This window comes from Cadophora gregata (genome assembly GCF_030347475.1).
Source record: "Cadophora gregata isolate MNR1 chromosome Unknown scaffold_1, whole genome shotgun sequence".
In the NCBI taxonomy this organism is placed as follows: Eukaryota; Fungi; Ascomycota; class Leotiomycetes; order Helotiales; family Ploettnerulaceae; genus Cadophora; species Cadophora gregata.
Window position 1 is genome coordinate 3,582,118 of NW_026695924.1, and position 13,613 is coordinate 3,595,730.

Here is a 13,613-nt window from a genome sequence, read left to right on the forward strand (position 1 = left end):
GAAAATTGCACACAGTGTAAGGAACACGTGCCTTGATTCTTTGTCTGTCCCAAGTATTGATGTTTTGACAGTGATTCTCTGCATCCCAAAAAGCCCTCCCTTATCGATATGAAACCTCTCCATCAAATCCCATCATCTGTGCGAATTGGTACCGCGATTCAGTTGGTCGTCGATTCTAGTGGTTGATCCGTCGAAAATCCCAAAAGCGATCATTCTGATCCGTCACATTGCATCCGTGCAGTCCGAGCCACATCTGTGGGTCCGAGTTCGTGATGGCTTCATTTTCAGCCAAGAAGAGAAAAATGTTTCTCCTGTGCATGTTCGTCTGTTCTTGAAACAAATGGTTTTTTGACTTTTGAATCGTTCGACACTGTGGCTGCTGCTGTGTTTCGGGCGTGAGGAATCCTTTGGGTCTCACGTGATACAGAGGAGCCGGCATGCAACCGCGTGCTGAAGCTGGTTCCGGAGTCAACGCATTCACTTTGAGAGATTCACAGATCTTTCATCAGCCCCCAAAATCTCCTACTCAATCATGCCAGTACCGTCCTATATAAATCCTTACCACTCCCTCCACAGCCCGGCAGGCAAAGACCATCACTTCAAATGTGTCCGGCATGGGCCAGCTTCTGACTGGATCTTGATATCCTCCATTTCATATACCGGCAGGTTTTAGCAGGTCTCGCCTACATGCCCAGAACAAAAAGAGAAAGCCCATCATCCGTCGTGAAGTCACGCTACGCCATGCCTACCCTGAGCCTGAAGGTCTTTTCCATTTACTTGGTAGTTATTGTCAATCACATCGTTGTTATCATTCTCACCTCTAATTTTCGTATCTCAGTTGGAAGTCCCTTGGCATCTGAATTCTCTGCAATACCCTTGCATTGTAAAACACACGCAATGTCCCAAAATATGATGCGGACATGGTTCTACTTTAATTCACGATTAGCTCTGAATCACGGCCGTCCCATGAAGATTGACGGATCAAAACGTGTCGTCGTGTGGGTAGGAGAGACAAGATTTTAGAGCAGCTGTCATTTATACCACTGTACTTCACCAATTTTCACTTTCAATTCGTACCCAGGCCTGAAATCAATTACTCCTTTCTTTCCACCTCCACAATCCCCGTTTCATGAATCGGTATAAATCAGCACATCCAAGCCGCGAATGGGTAACGAAAGCAACAATCGCAAAGCATCGGTTCACTGGGGAGCTGTAAATGGAAAGCAAGTAGGATACAGCTGCTCTTTATGACAGTGGATAGGCCATGACAACTTATCGAGGGCCAGCGGTTTCCGAGACGAAGAGACGATCGTTCGGAATTTACCCTGCTTCCCAGCTTCCCAGGCCGAGATCTATTACACTGTACGGCAGGCAGCGACAATCGCCTTGCTATTGACAGCAATACACACTCAACGATTAGCTCCGCCTCTCCTTTCACAATATACCGACTTCAGCATCCACCTCGACTCATCATGCCAGCGCCAGATGATTCTCAAGTCCCTACTCGGCAGTATTGGAGCCACAAATGTGGCAGAGCCGAACCTTCTCACTCAACACGTCATATTGAAAGGTGGTTCGATATGCATATCTGCTCAGCAAAGTACTGCTCATCTAGGGAAATATATACCCGGCCTACAAGTCACGATTCACACCCTCGCAGACAACCTACTTCAATTCCCCAGAATCGACCACTACCCGCTATTCACCACTGTTCGCGTCTCCAAACTGTCCTTAGCCTCGCAGTCCCAAGCCTATAAATCAAGACACCATGTCCTTAACCCCAGACACAAACTGCCGAACAAGTCCTGCGACAAAAATACACGGGACGCTGCTTGCTTCGTGCAGTACTGGTAAGAAAGACTGACTGTTAAGCTTAACTTGTGTTACGAGTTTGTAGAAAAGAAAAGACAGGTTGAGCATAGTGAAATCACTCCTAAATGATGCTGTCTTTCAGATAGAAAGCTCTGCTCCTCTCTGCCTGACAGTCGGTGGTAGGTATTGAATGACAACAACAAATGGATTGATAATACTTTCTATCGCAAAGTGTTAAAGAGAGACTCGGCATTAAGGGAGTGACTGCTTATTCTGTACGGAGTGTTGGAAAGTCAGAGAGATCTCTAAGTGCTAGTTTCCTATGAATGGGGCTGTGTTCAAGTCGTGCAGTTTCATCACAAAGTCACAGACCGAGCAAATTGGTTTAGACGAAGACTCACCTTCCGTATAGCCTTAGTAATTCACCTCGCCCAACAAATTCACCCATGAGACATATACGATTTGGGAAAGAGTACAAAAGCTAGTTAGTCACAAAATGAATACAATTTGGGGGGAAATAATGAATAGACTGGCGCCGCACAGACCGTTTTCTTCCAATGGACATATATATAAATATACCACTCCGCTCTCTGTCTCCTCTAACCTCTCCTCCAACTACACCAACACTCCACTCCCCACCTCCCCCTCCAACAACAACATACTCCACTCTCTACTACCCTCAACAACACGCCCCCCTATTCATTATACGCGCCCAGCTACGTCATCTAAAGTCCCAAGTCAAACACACCACATTCTTATACTTGCCGACGAACCCGTCCGTTCAGCCCGGACAACCCATCCAGTACAGAGAATACTTCGTACACCTTCAGAGCCAGGGACTTCATTCACATCATCTTATTCTTCGCCCTGTGGAGGGGCTTAGGAGTTCTTGCAGGCAACTCTTCCACCAACATTCGGCGCGATGAGAGTTCATGCCATTTTGGCCATATTCTCGTCCCTCTTGGCCTCGCTGGCTAGACCTCGCCAATGACACGTATACACACACTCTCTCCTTGGAAAGTTGCAAGTCCTGCGACGAAAATACAAAGATGGAATACAGGAGCTCTCCGAGTCAGGTGAGAGTTCTGAGGAGAACTCTGATTCAGATGGCCCTGAGTCGGAGGATGAAGCTCAAGATGACAATATTGAAGCTCTTGACTGGTGGAGACCAAGACGAGGACGGAAAACCGTGCCTGGCTGGCGAGTCCCAGATCCCCAGCAGCAGACAGACTCGTTGGACCAAACCCCCAAGCCACTGGATCAACAAGTGCAACATGTTTCCGAGCAAGGATCAACAGTTCCTCCTTTCGGATCTGCAATTTGATCGTTCGCAGGTCTTGAAAATACTCATGCTGCAGAAGACAACGTCGAGAGCGGAGATGGAACCAACCAAGTCGGACTCGTACAAGCCAGTGCGCTGTCTCAGACCCAAGGGCAGGAAGGTAAGTGCTTACTGACAATCAACCCACTTTCACTGCTAACCTCAATTCAGAGATCCAAATGATGAGGGACTGCATATCGTGCGTGACGTCCATGGCGGAAACCGAATTCCACAACCGGAACCTAACCTCACGATGCGAGCACGAGCCGCTGGATATGTGCAAGACATGTGTCGCCACCACAATAGAGACACAATCCCAAGTCAAGATCTTCGATGACATCAATTGCCCTGTTCCAGACTGTGGCCTGCAGCTCAACGAGGAAGAGGTGCAGGAGTTTGCGACCGCTGAGTTCTACGAACTGTAAGATGCCAGTTTATCTAACGACTTCATCACTGACACCGTTTGCAGCTACCGACGGCAGGCCCGCAACAGGCGGTTGAGTCGCGATCCCAACTTTTGGGAGTGTCTGAACAAAAACTGCCGATACGGGGACATCTACGAGAGCACTGAAGGCGGCAAGATCACTTGCATTGAGTGTGGGCAATTCTATTGCTTGACGCATCGCATCAAATGGCACGAGAATAGCACCTGCGAAAATTACGATTTGTCTCTCGATGACTTCTCCAAGGCCAACGAGGCATCTGAGTCACTCATAATGAATAACACCAAGGCATGCCCAAAATGCAAGGTGCAGATTGAGAAAATTGATGGGTGTGAGCATATGATCTGTAAGTACACCATTTACAAAAGTTTTAACACTGAACTAACCTTCAGAAAGACAGTTGTAAGCATGAGTTCTGCTACATCTGCTTTGCAGTCTGGACTTATATCGTGTCCCACAACGGTCGTGGACACGACGAGAATTGCAGTCTGTATCTGAGACACGGTGGCATGGTCCTCCACCACCAAGACGACCGAGAACTCGAGTTTCTTCAGGACTTTGTCCGGGATCGTGAAGACCGAGTACGACGTAGAGAGGAGGAGCGTGTCATAACTAGAGCAATAATCGCACAGAGGGAGCAATCCGATCCAAACTTCGATGTGATCGCTCTGGATACCGACTCTGAGAATGAGGAGGGAGACTCGAACTCCGGCGAATCATCAGACTCCGACAGCGATTCATCGGGTAATATTAAGATGAGGGAACGTCTAAGACCAGAAAATCAGAGAGAGCTGTAGATTCGTTTCTATGAAGACCTTCTTAGCAAATGAACTGACTGACCCGATAGATTTCTTAGTCAGTCTAAAACTGCACCTCATGATCTTACTCTGGTGAGGATCGATCTCAATTCCAAACATCGTGTCCGTGAAATTAGATAAGCCTCCTAATCTAGCCAAAGCAAAGCCGCATTTTCAAAGTGTGGTCTCTGGACGTATGGTGTTCATCCACCACCTGGCCCCACCACACGTTCTCGAAATCGCTTGCCTCCTACTCAGCCCAGATCTCTTCCAGCCGAGGCATTGCACTGCGAAACATATGATACCTAGTCCTCTCGTCCCAGACCGAGCAAAGCTTCACAATCTGCGCTCGCACTGACCGATCACGCAATTCGCAACCTGCCAGGAAAAGCGGAAATAATGCCTGCCTAGATATCATGTTGACGTCGCGACACGAGATGACGTGCTCTACAACAACCCTTGCACGGTGAACAATATGTATCGGGACGCTCCTTCCAAGTTCCCACCTGAAGACCCTGAATACGTAACGAAGAAGCCCACTTCTCCATGCCTCGGAGCAATGCATAACATCCTGATCTTGGTGCATAGAATCCTCGTCTTGAAAAGCCATCGCAGCAGGGACATGGCAGCAAGATTCAAGCGATTGCTCAATTTCCGAGACGAGACTGTTGATTCCAGAATCCGATGCCCAGGACCCCTTCTGCCTCTCTGCACTGAGACGTGCCACCTGCATTACAATCTTTACGAGACTCGTTGGTCAGTCACAAAGGCCGAAGAAATCCCACTCTCGTTTATACTGGCTGGAAAGTATGGGGTCGAAGTACGCGTGAGGAAACACGCAGTTTTCCCTAGACAGGAGACTTATTATAGCATCCCACCTGGCAAGGCCAGCTAAATTTTCAGAGACAGGTGGTAATTGGACTTTCGCGTACCATGTTAGTATTCCTATCTGAGCCTCGACCCTAGAAGATAAATCTAATGTCTCGACCCCCTCCCCCCCCCACAGGATTCCAGGAGAGTATATGCTCCCACGACATGCGTGCTCCAATTTCCGAGCATGGATTGAGTTTCCTAGCATGAATTATTAGTCTGGACATAATCTGAGACACAGGACAGAGAAATTGCACTGACATCTTGCGAGAATAGGATTACGACTGTGTCAAGCATCGAATACATAGTGTCCGCATCGCTGAATGCGCTGAGACTCTGCCGAAGGAGTCGAAGCGCTACGTGACGATGGCTCAAAGTCGAGGTACTCTTTACGTGATGACCTGCTAACGCCATCACAGCGTGTACCAGAAAGATCGGTTCCGGATCGATGTCTGTACGATATCGGAACGGATTGATCCGCGGGTCAAAAATTAAGGGGATCGTGCAAAACCCCCCATTGTCTGAGAATTGTTAGTCAGTGGTGGAAAGATCTAAGAGGTACGTAGAATGCATACACCTGGTGAGAATTGGCTTGAAGCGTTGAGTGAGGCTGCTGTATTCTATAGTCGCTGGTATGGATGTGAAAAGAGGAAGGGGAAGGTCTGCCGAGGCCCATTCCGTGCCGTCGCGGCTCTGTACTGGGCGAGCAGTACTAAGGTATGCTCACTAGGAGCGAGCTCGGGTAAACGCGAGGATGTAGACTCGTCTTCGCTACTGCACGGGTTCAGGTAAGGTTCGGCCGTTCCGTTCCCTAGACCGGGAGATCTTTGGCTCATAATCAGTCGACTGCTATTCCAAGTTCCGATTGAGAGGTCATGGGAGAGTTCATCTCCGGCATCTTCACCATGGGAACAGCACTCGTGTGAATCTGGTACGAATGCATGCTCTCGAGATGGCTGCGGGGGAGTCACTGGCTGTTTGGTGGCGAATGGGGAACGTCTTGTCAAGCAGGTTTCCTGGGGATCCTCCTCGACGAATTCGAAACGCTGTTGTCTTTTCCTCCGTGGTGCTCGCTTTTTCACAGGCTTTCTTACCAGGGAAAATCCTTGCTGCCAGGACAGCTGTATTTCAGGCATTACTAAGTGTATCTCTCACGACGTCCGGAGTGAGGCTGTTACTGCAAATGTAGAAACAGATGTAGCACGAGGTGTTAGCTCGCTCCGTTGGCGAGCCTTGGCACAGAGTAACCTATTTTGGCACGTTGCCCAAAACGGTCAATTGCCTTTTCGGTCGTTTCGTCCCGTCCCGTCCCCACTTTGATCCCTGCTAAGCGAAGGGATTGTTTTGTTACTCTCCGTGAGATTTGTTGGAAGGGCCACTACGGCAGTTCACTTGATTTGCTTATCTGTGTCTTATGTTCTGTCTTCAGCAAGATGCACTTTCTTGCCAACAGAATTACCAGATCTCTCTCAATTCCACCTCTCGTTCACAAAGCACGTTGTTTGTATCGTCCTGATAGTATCTTGGGAGACTTCATAGCATTCTTCAAACCCCGTTTCCTTCCTTGCCAGCCAAACCCGAGTATTGCCATGGATTCCACTATCGAAGAGATCGCCGACGTGTCACGCCAAGGAGTTCGCGTGGAGAGGATGCAATTACGGGAGACAATTCTCCAAATCTGTTCGAAGTTGTGTCTATTGTGATGGACGATTTCAGAAGCCCTTTTCACCCAGCTACGTATTCTTTTACTGAAGGTTTTTATGCGTAACTGCAAGCTACCAGATTACCTTCAATTAACTGCAACATAGAACCATGTCATGACACCGACGGGATACTTGTCACCTGGGACCGACTAGACGACCCACAAGATCCATTCAATTGGTCTGTACAGAAAAAGTGGTGGACAGTCGGGCTCGGTCTTCTTGCGAGCTTCATCTGCTCTATGAACGGCACTTTACTTTCAGTTGCTCACAAATCAATCTCCGAAGAATTCGGGGTTTTCGATGAAAACTTCCCTAATCCCTACTGGATCACCACGTCCTGGGGAGTAGGAGCCGCCATTTTCCCTCTGATCTTATTTCCTCTAATGGAGGACTGGGGAGTTCGACCGATGGTTCTTAGTACCTACTTTTGCTTTATGTGCTTTCTCATTCCAGTTGGCCTCGCCCAGAACTTCGCAACACTCGTTGTACTTCGGTTTTTTTCGGGTGGCTGCGTCCCGCTCATGAGTGATGCCGTCGCTAGCATCGCATCAAATGTATTCCATGGAGACGAAGCCAGGGGCTTATCGAGATCTTTTTACGTCATGGTATATTTGAGTGCAACAAGTCTCGGCCCAGTTGTTGGTGCTTCAATACTTCCATTTCTGGATGGCATTGGATTGGCTACATTGAGTTGATCTTCACGGCCGCCATTTTTCCTATCCTGCTTTTTGGTCTCCACGAGACTCGTGGCTTAGCTATCCTACGATCCAAGGCTAAGCGAATGCGCAAAGAAGGAAAGAAGGCATACACGGTGGAGGAATCTGACCATACTCCTCTACATCAGGCCCTTAGAAGGAGCATACAGCGACCAATCTGCATGCTGTTTACTGAGTTCGTGGTTGCTGTCGCTGCGGTTTGGGCAGTCTTCAGCCTTGGAACGATCTACTTCTTCACCGAATCTGTCGGGCAGGTATACGGTCAGCTCTACGGTTGGAACGTAATTCAATCAGGATACGTTCAAAGCGCTATTGTCATCGGGGAGATTCTCGGAACTGGCCTTTCCCTCTCCACCAACCACTGGTATCAAGCTTCTGCTGCTCGGAATACTGAAGCTCCGAGTACACCCATCCCTGAAGCGAGACTCTAATGCAGCCATCATTGGAGGGCTTGTTGGTGTTACGGGCGGAATGTTTGTATATAGTTGGGCAGCATATCCTAACATAAGTTGGATGGTGATCACAACTGGCTTGAAAATGGTGGGGTTTGGAACTACGGCTGTCGTGATTAGTATTGCAGATTATCTTATCGATGCGTACAGCAAGTACGCGGCGAGCGCTCTTGCAGCCGTTGCCTTGGTCGAGAATGCTTCTATTGCTTTTCTCCCGCTCGCTCCATCGACCTTGTACACTAGGCTCGGAGTTCACTGGGCTAGCACAACACTGGGGTTCATGTGGTTAATGTTAGTGGCTACTCCCTTAGTGGTCATCAAATGGGGCAAAGAGATTAGAGCTCGCAGTTCATTCATGAAGGAGGCGATCAGGGTACGGTAAAGACATTTAGGTGCTGCGGAAAGTGTGTGATTTGATAGGATGGCATTTGGTTCAGGTTCTGTAGAGTACTGTGACACTTGTTGCGGTTTTACACAATAAACTTGCCTCTGGCTACGCATCGCGCCAACTTTTTAGTATGGTTCGTGAGGGAGTGGGCAGCAAATTACTTCACAATAATCAAGGCTTAGACAATCTGTATCGGGTTCCTAAATGCTGCACCACAAGTCCGACATAACTTTCTACATAGAAAAGTCTACTCTGAACTTACCTCCCAAAACGCCTCTTTTCACGCCAACTTGTTTTCAACTTGTTTTGGGCAACACAATCTTCATGTGAGACATAAAACTGCCAATAAACAGCACGACCCAGTGCTTGGCATTCTGATTACGGTGATTCAATTCTTCACTGTCGCCACGTTGGATAGTTGTGTAATGTGTTCAAACTAAATTGCTTTGAAATTGGGCCACCTTCGGAAGAAGTTGTTTTGACATTGATCTTCTTTAACATTAAAAGTACTTTAGAGCCACCCCACACTGTATAATGTCCACCGAACTTTTTAATCTTGCCGCTACCAGTCCCTACGTGTGACGAAGCCTGAGTTTGAGGAGTGAACGATCTTGCCGCGAAAACTGCAATTAATTCACAACGGCCCATTTGCGATCTTTGCACAAGAACGTCAAGATTACGGAGACTTATGATCTTACTGTGGCATGATTTAGTTTACAAGAGCATGAAGTGTAAATCCTTCATTGTTCTGGGTAGTGTCCTCAAGATTTCTTGTCGTCCAACAGGCGGCATTTCAAGACAAGTTGATTCCGCGCACTAAATCGAGAACTTCTTCTTAAATCAAGGTTCCTGTTGCATTAATGCGTTCCGTGCTCTTTTCTATATTTTGAAGCATCCCAGCAATGTTGTCCTGATGAATCCGGCCTTCTTGTTCTTACTGTTTACTGCCAAGCCAAGTTACCCGGAAATAGGCGAGGTTTCAAAGCAACTTGGCAGTATGATTACCTGGCGCAAACCGAAGGAAGTGACATCCGGCAATGCTTCGTGTATTACTTAATGATTTGATTCAAACTGTTATCTCAAATTTAAGAATCTGGGCCTCTTTCCATTCTGGTAATATCCTCAAGACAAGTTGCCTGCAAATAGGTGGCCAACCAAGACAAGTTGACGTCGCACACCATCTGAGAACTTTCTTGACATAACAAGGCTTCTTAGAACTCACAAGTACCACAGTTTTCTTTATGACTGGGGAAATCTGCGTCTTGTTCCATGAATCATTCTTGTTTTTCCGGATCCCTGCCAAGACAAGTTGTTCTGAATTAGGCGAGTTTTCAAAGCAAAGTAGCTAGGCTTGTCCAATCCGAGGAGAGGGCATCAATCTCATCTATTCTACGATAGCCTAAGGAGAACCTAAAGTAAGACTGCTTCTTAATCGGCTCCTTGTGTTGTATTAAATTTACGTTCTTCGTAAAACTTCCTCTCAAGACAAGTTGTGCTGGAATTGACGAGTTTTCAAAGTAACTTGATCGTCGATATCGGTCAATCTGTAACTGACACAAGAAGTGTCACAGACGTCCATTCGGATGTTTTGATATAAACAGTGATCAAGCTGCAAGTAACGCAGCCACAGAATCTTGATCTTTCAAGGTAAGTAGTCCATGAACAAGTTGTTCTGAAATGTAGGGGAATTCAACGCTGGTTGCTTTGAGGTTTTGCAGTGGTCTCCTTTGTGTTATATTGCTTACGGCATTGCTAGACAGAGTCAATTAGCACACAATTAGCATATTAGAAGGGTGGGAGAAGCGACACATACAGAGACCAGACTAATGTAACAAGCAAAGGGTCAAGTTGCTGTGAAGATCCAGCAAAATCACGCCAACTTGTCTTGAAACCAAGGGTGAGTAGATTACTAAACATGAATCAAATATCTTACTTGAGAGGTACCATTTGAGTTTGTGATGCAACACTGTATTAAATATTAATTTTGCAGAGGAGGCACACGTCAACAATCGTAGTCGTGACATCAAGACAAGTTGCCGACGAATGGCTGAGTTTTCAAGATAAGCTGACGTAGTCTTGGTTCACCTTCCCACATCCTCAACAGTCTTTGCTAACCCCATGATAGCGGGACAATCTAGTAGCATGATCTTGAAGAATCGCATGTCGTCTGAAGAAATATTCGCATTCTCGCTTACCTACCTGTGCAAAACAAGTTGACCTATTTTACGCCACGTTTCAGGACAACTTGACAGCATAATTTACAAGTAATACTTCTTTCTCAACAAGGTGCAACATCATTTCATATAGACTGTCTGCATAGATTTTCCAAGCCTGCACAATCCTGTACATGCCCAAATAAGCGACTTCGGAGGGCTCTGCTGTGACCTTGGTCTATGCCAAGGGAAGTTGGCTTGTGACAGCGTCGATTTCAGGACAACTTGTCTTGTGACAAAAAAGGTATGCACTGACCTATAGACGACGATAAAAAGTTTCATCATCCAATCTGCCTTTCACTTTCTTTCCGTCGCTTCCCAGGACAAGCATCAGTCGCAGAGTCAAGCGTTTCGCTGAAGAGCTAAGTTGCCATGAAACCGCCGCAGCTTCAGAGGAGATTGACTTGGACATGAGAAAGAGTACTGTCAATATGCTATCATCAATCCTGATTAAATGCACATGCATGAATGCCAATAAGACCATTTCAGGCTTTGCAGCGTAAAATTTAGAGCGCTATGGACATTATAGGCACGTGATTATGCCAGCGCACCTTGCCATGAAAACGCATGCCATTCAACCCAAGTTGTCCTGGAATTGGGTGCTAATCAAAGACAGTGCTGTAGACAAAATGAAGTAACGAGTCTCACCACGAGACAAATCTGTGAGCCATTACTGTGTTCAGCCAAGTTCTCACTGGCAAGAATCGCCTCCAAAGCAAGCTGGCTTCATTTAGCCGAGTTTTCGAGGCAAGTCGAACTAACAAGATCTTGAATGGTTGCATAAAAACGAAGATATTGCTTGGAAGCAGAGCATGCCTAGCATTAAAGAAAGACAGTTGTCGAGATTATTACGGCTCCCGTCGGCTGTAAAGGCTGGAAGTTTCAGGAGTCAGGACAACTTGACCCCAAGTCGCCCTAATTTCAAGGCAAGTTGCTTCAAACATCAAGTGTCACAGAGAGTCTTCTAAGGTTATTGATTTCGTCCTTCCCTCAATTTTCGTTAATTGTTCAATGATTGGGTAATAAACGCTGCTAGAAATGCGGCTCAATAACCTGAAGTCGCAAGACAAGCTCGCCTCAGTTAGCTGTGGTTTCAGAAAAACTTGCTCTCAGATTGTTGGTCAGCTACTTTCGGTAGAACTATAACATCAATCATTCCTCGACCTCATCAATTGTAAAGGAGTTCCTTAGGAACTAAACATAATCTCGGAATAGGTTCTCATCTGTATAGGTAATGAACCTAGAGATCAAGACAACTTGCTTGACAATTCGCCGGATCTTCAAGACAACTTGATGTGCGGATTTTCTTTGGATAAGAGGAGCCCAATTTATTTTAAATTTAGATAGAGGTGCTTCCATACTTATGGGACATGGAAAACGGAACTCGGTGACTAAGACTATCATGCGTGCTCTTCAGAGCAACTTGAGCGGAGGTCGCGGCTCTTTCAGAACAATTTGACACCAGAACCTACGATATATCTCGGAACGTTACCGCTCACATATCAATGTAGTGGTATGTAGATAATATGATTTATGCTCATATTTCTGAAGAGCACACTTTACAATCATCAATAGAAGAATTTTGATGGGAGGCAGCTTATTATGAAATTTCGCTGATATTGGAGCAACTTGCTCTGGAATGCTCCAACTGGGATCCAACATTGGATTTGATTAAAAGCGTATGAGATTGAAGACTTTTCCCCTTTAAGTCATAGTTACTTCGAAGCTATGTCTGTTGATTTCCTCATTCCAGCTATCCTCTTAAGTCAGCTTGTCTTGAAACCGCTGCTGTTCTCGGGCAACTTGCCTTGTAAAAAAAAAATGGACTCAATCTTGGATTCTCTCTTGTGAATTTGTTACATGAAGGATCATGACCAATAGCTGCGCGACATAAGCCAAATTTCGCCTGTCTTGGACAGTAAGTCGTGAGCGTCGTCGCGGCAACTTGTCTTGAAACGCAACCATTTTCAAGGGAACTTGTCCTGAGAATGAATTCCAAAGAAATACTTGGCATACGATTGAGAGCTCTTAATGTCTCTTTGGATTTTGTAGTACTTTGGATTTGCCTTCAATATTTCTGCGCGCGGAATACAACTGGTAAGGGACTAGGATCGGGCTCGGGTCAGGACAGGTGGACGAGGCGGGACATGGGAACATGACAATACGCCGTAACTTAGCGAAACATATGTTGAGAGGTCAGGAATCAATTGAAGGATACGAACTTGATATTATGTATGATCCTGTTTATGGAAACTACTTTGTGATAAACCATTGTTGGCTATGCAGGTTCAAGAAGAATCCACTGTCCCAGTCCATCTAAACGCCCGGGTCCCCGAATCTCCGAATGTCTTTCTCATTCGACTCAGGGTTGGAATATTCCAGTTGACTTTCTCAAAGGATTCTTGTCCGTGAGGCCGCACATGTGTTGATTTACTTTGTCCATCAGTTCGCACTTTTCTGGTCATTCCATATCAGCCCAATGTGGAACCACTGCAAGCCACATGTCAGTTCCTGGAGGACATTTGCCTTTCAAAACATGTAAATCCTGTACCCAAGTACCACTGAGAAGATGTGTGCCATCCAAGCGTAGCTCGCGAAAGGGCTCGTTTCGATTGCTGAGTAGCTCGACAATGTCTTTGAGATGGAGAGAAGCATTCTGAATACTGACACGCTTCAGACCGGTGCAGTCTAGTTTAGTGAATAGTTTCTTGATACCAAGAAGCGGCTGTGGATCCGAGATCGAGCGGACTTGTAAATCGAGAGTCAAGTTCTCCAAGCGCTTCGAGCTGAGCATAGAGGTCATGAATTTGCTAAATGCTGGGAATTGGACCGGTTTCAGTGACTTGAATCCAGAGAATGGGCGAATAGTCAGGCCTCGAAGGTCGAAAGTGTAGCGCA

General features: G+C 46.5%; 4 protein-coding genes across 4 annotated transcripts; 3 read left to right on the top strand and 1 right to left on the bottom strand.

Annotated features, from left to right (window-relative positions):
* Positions 1–1,485: 1,485 nt before the first annotated feature.
* On the top strand, positions 1,486–1,854 carry ONS95_001153 (uncharacterized protein; the record flags this gene model as incomplete). The annotated part of the gene is made up of 1 exon (XM_058494338.1): positions 1,486–1,854. One exon carries the CDS (start codon positions 1,486–1,488, stop codon positions 1,852–1,854), a length of 369 nt encoding a protein of 122 aa, XP_058364541.1.
* Positions 1,855–2,861: 1,007 nt separating this feature from the next.
* On the top strand, positions 2,862–3,316 carry ONS95_001154 (uncharacterized protein; the record flags this gene model as incomplete). Its single annotated transcript, XM_058494339.1, has 2 exons — positions 2,862–3,254; positions 3,305–3,316. 2 exons carry the CDS (start codon positions 2,862–2,864, stop codon positions 3,314–3,316), a joined length of 405 nt encoding a protein of 134 aa, XP_058364542.1.
* A 29-nt stretch (positions 3,317–3,345) lies between these two features.
* ONS95_001155 (uncharacterized protein) lies at positions 3,346–4,373 on the top strand (the record flags this gene model as incomplete). The annotated part of the gene is made up of 3 exons (XM_058494340.1): positions 3,346–3,554; positions 3,603–3,922; positions 3,973–4,373. 3 exons carry the CDS (start codon positions 3,346–3,348, stop codon positions 4,371–4,373), a joined length of 930 nt encoding a protein of 309 aa, XP_058364543.1.
* Positions 4,374–5,863: 1,490 nt separating this feature from the next.
* On the bottom strand, positions 5,864–6,379 carry ONS95_001156 (uncharacterized protein; the record flags this gene model as incomplete). The annotated part of the gene is made up of 1 exon (XM_058494341.1): positions 5,864–6,379. One exon carries the CDS (start codon positions 6,377–6,379, stop codon positions 5,864–5,866), a length of 516 nt encoding a protein of 171 aa, XP_058364544.1.
* Between the last annotated feature and the right edge of the window lie 7,234 nt (positions 6,380–13,613).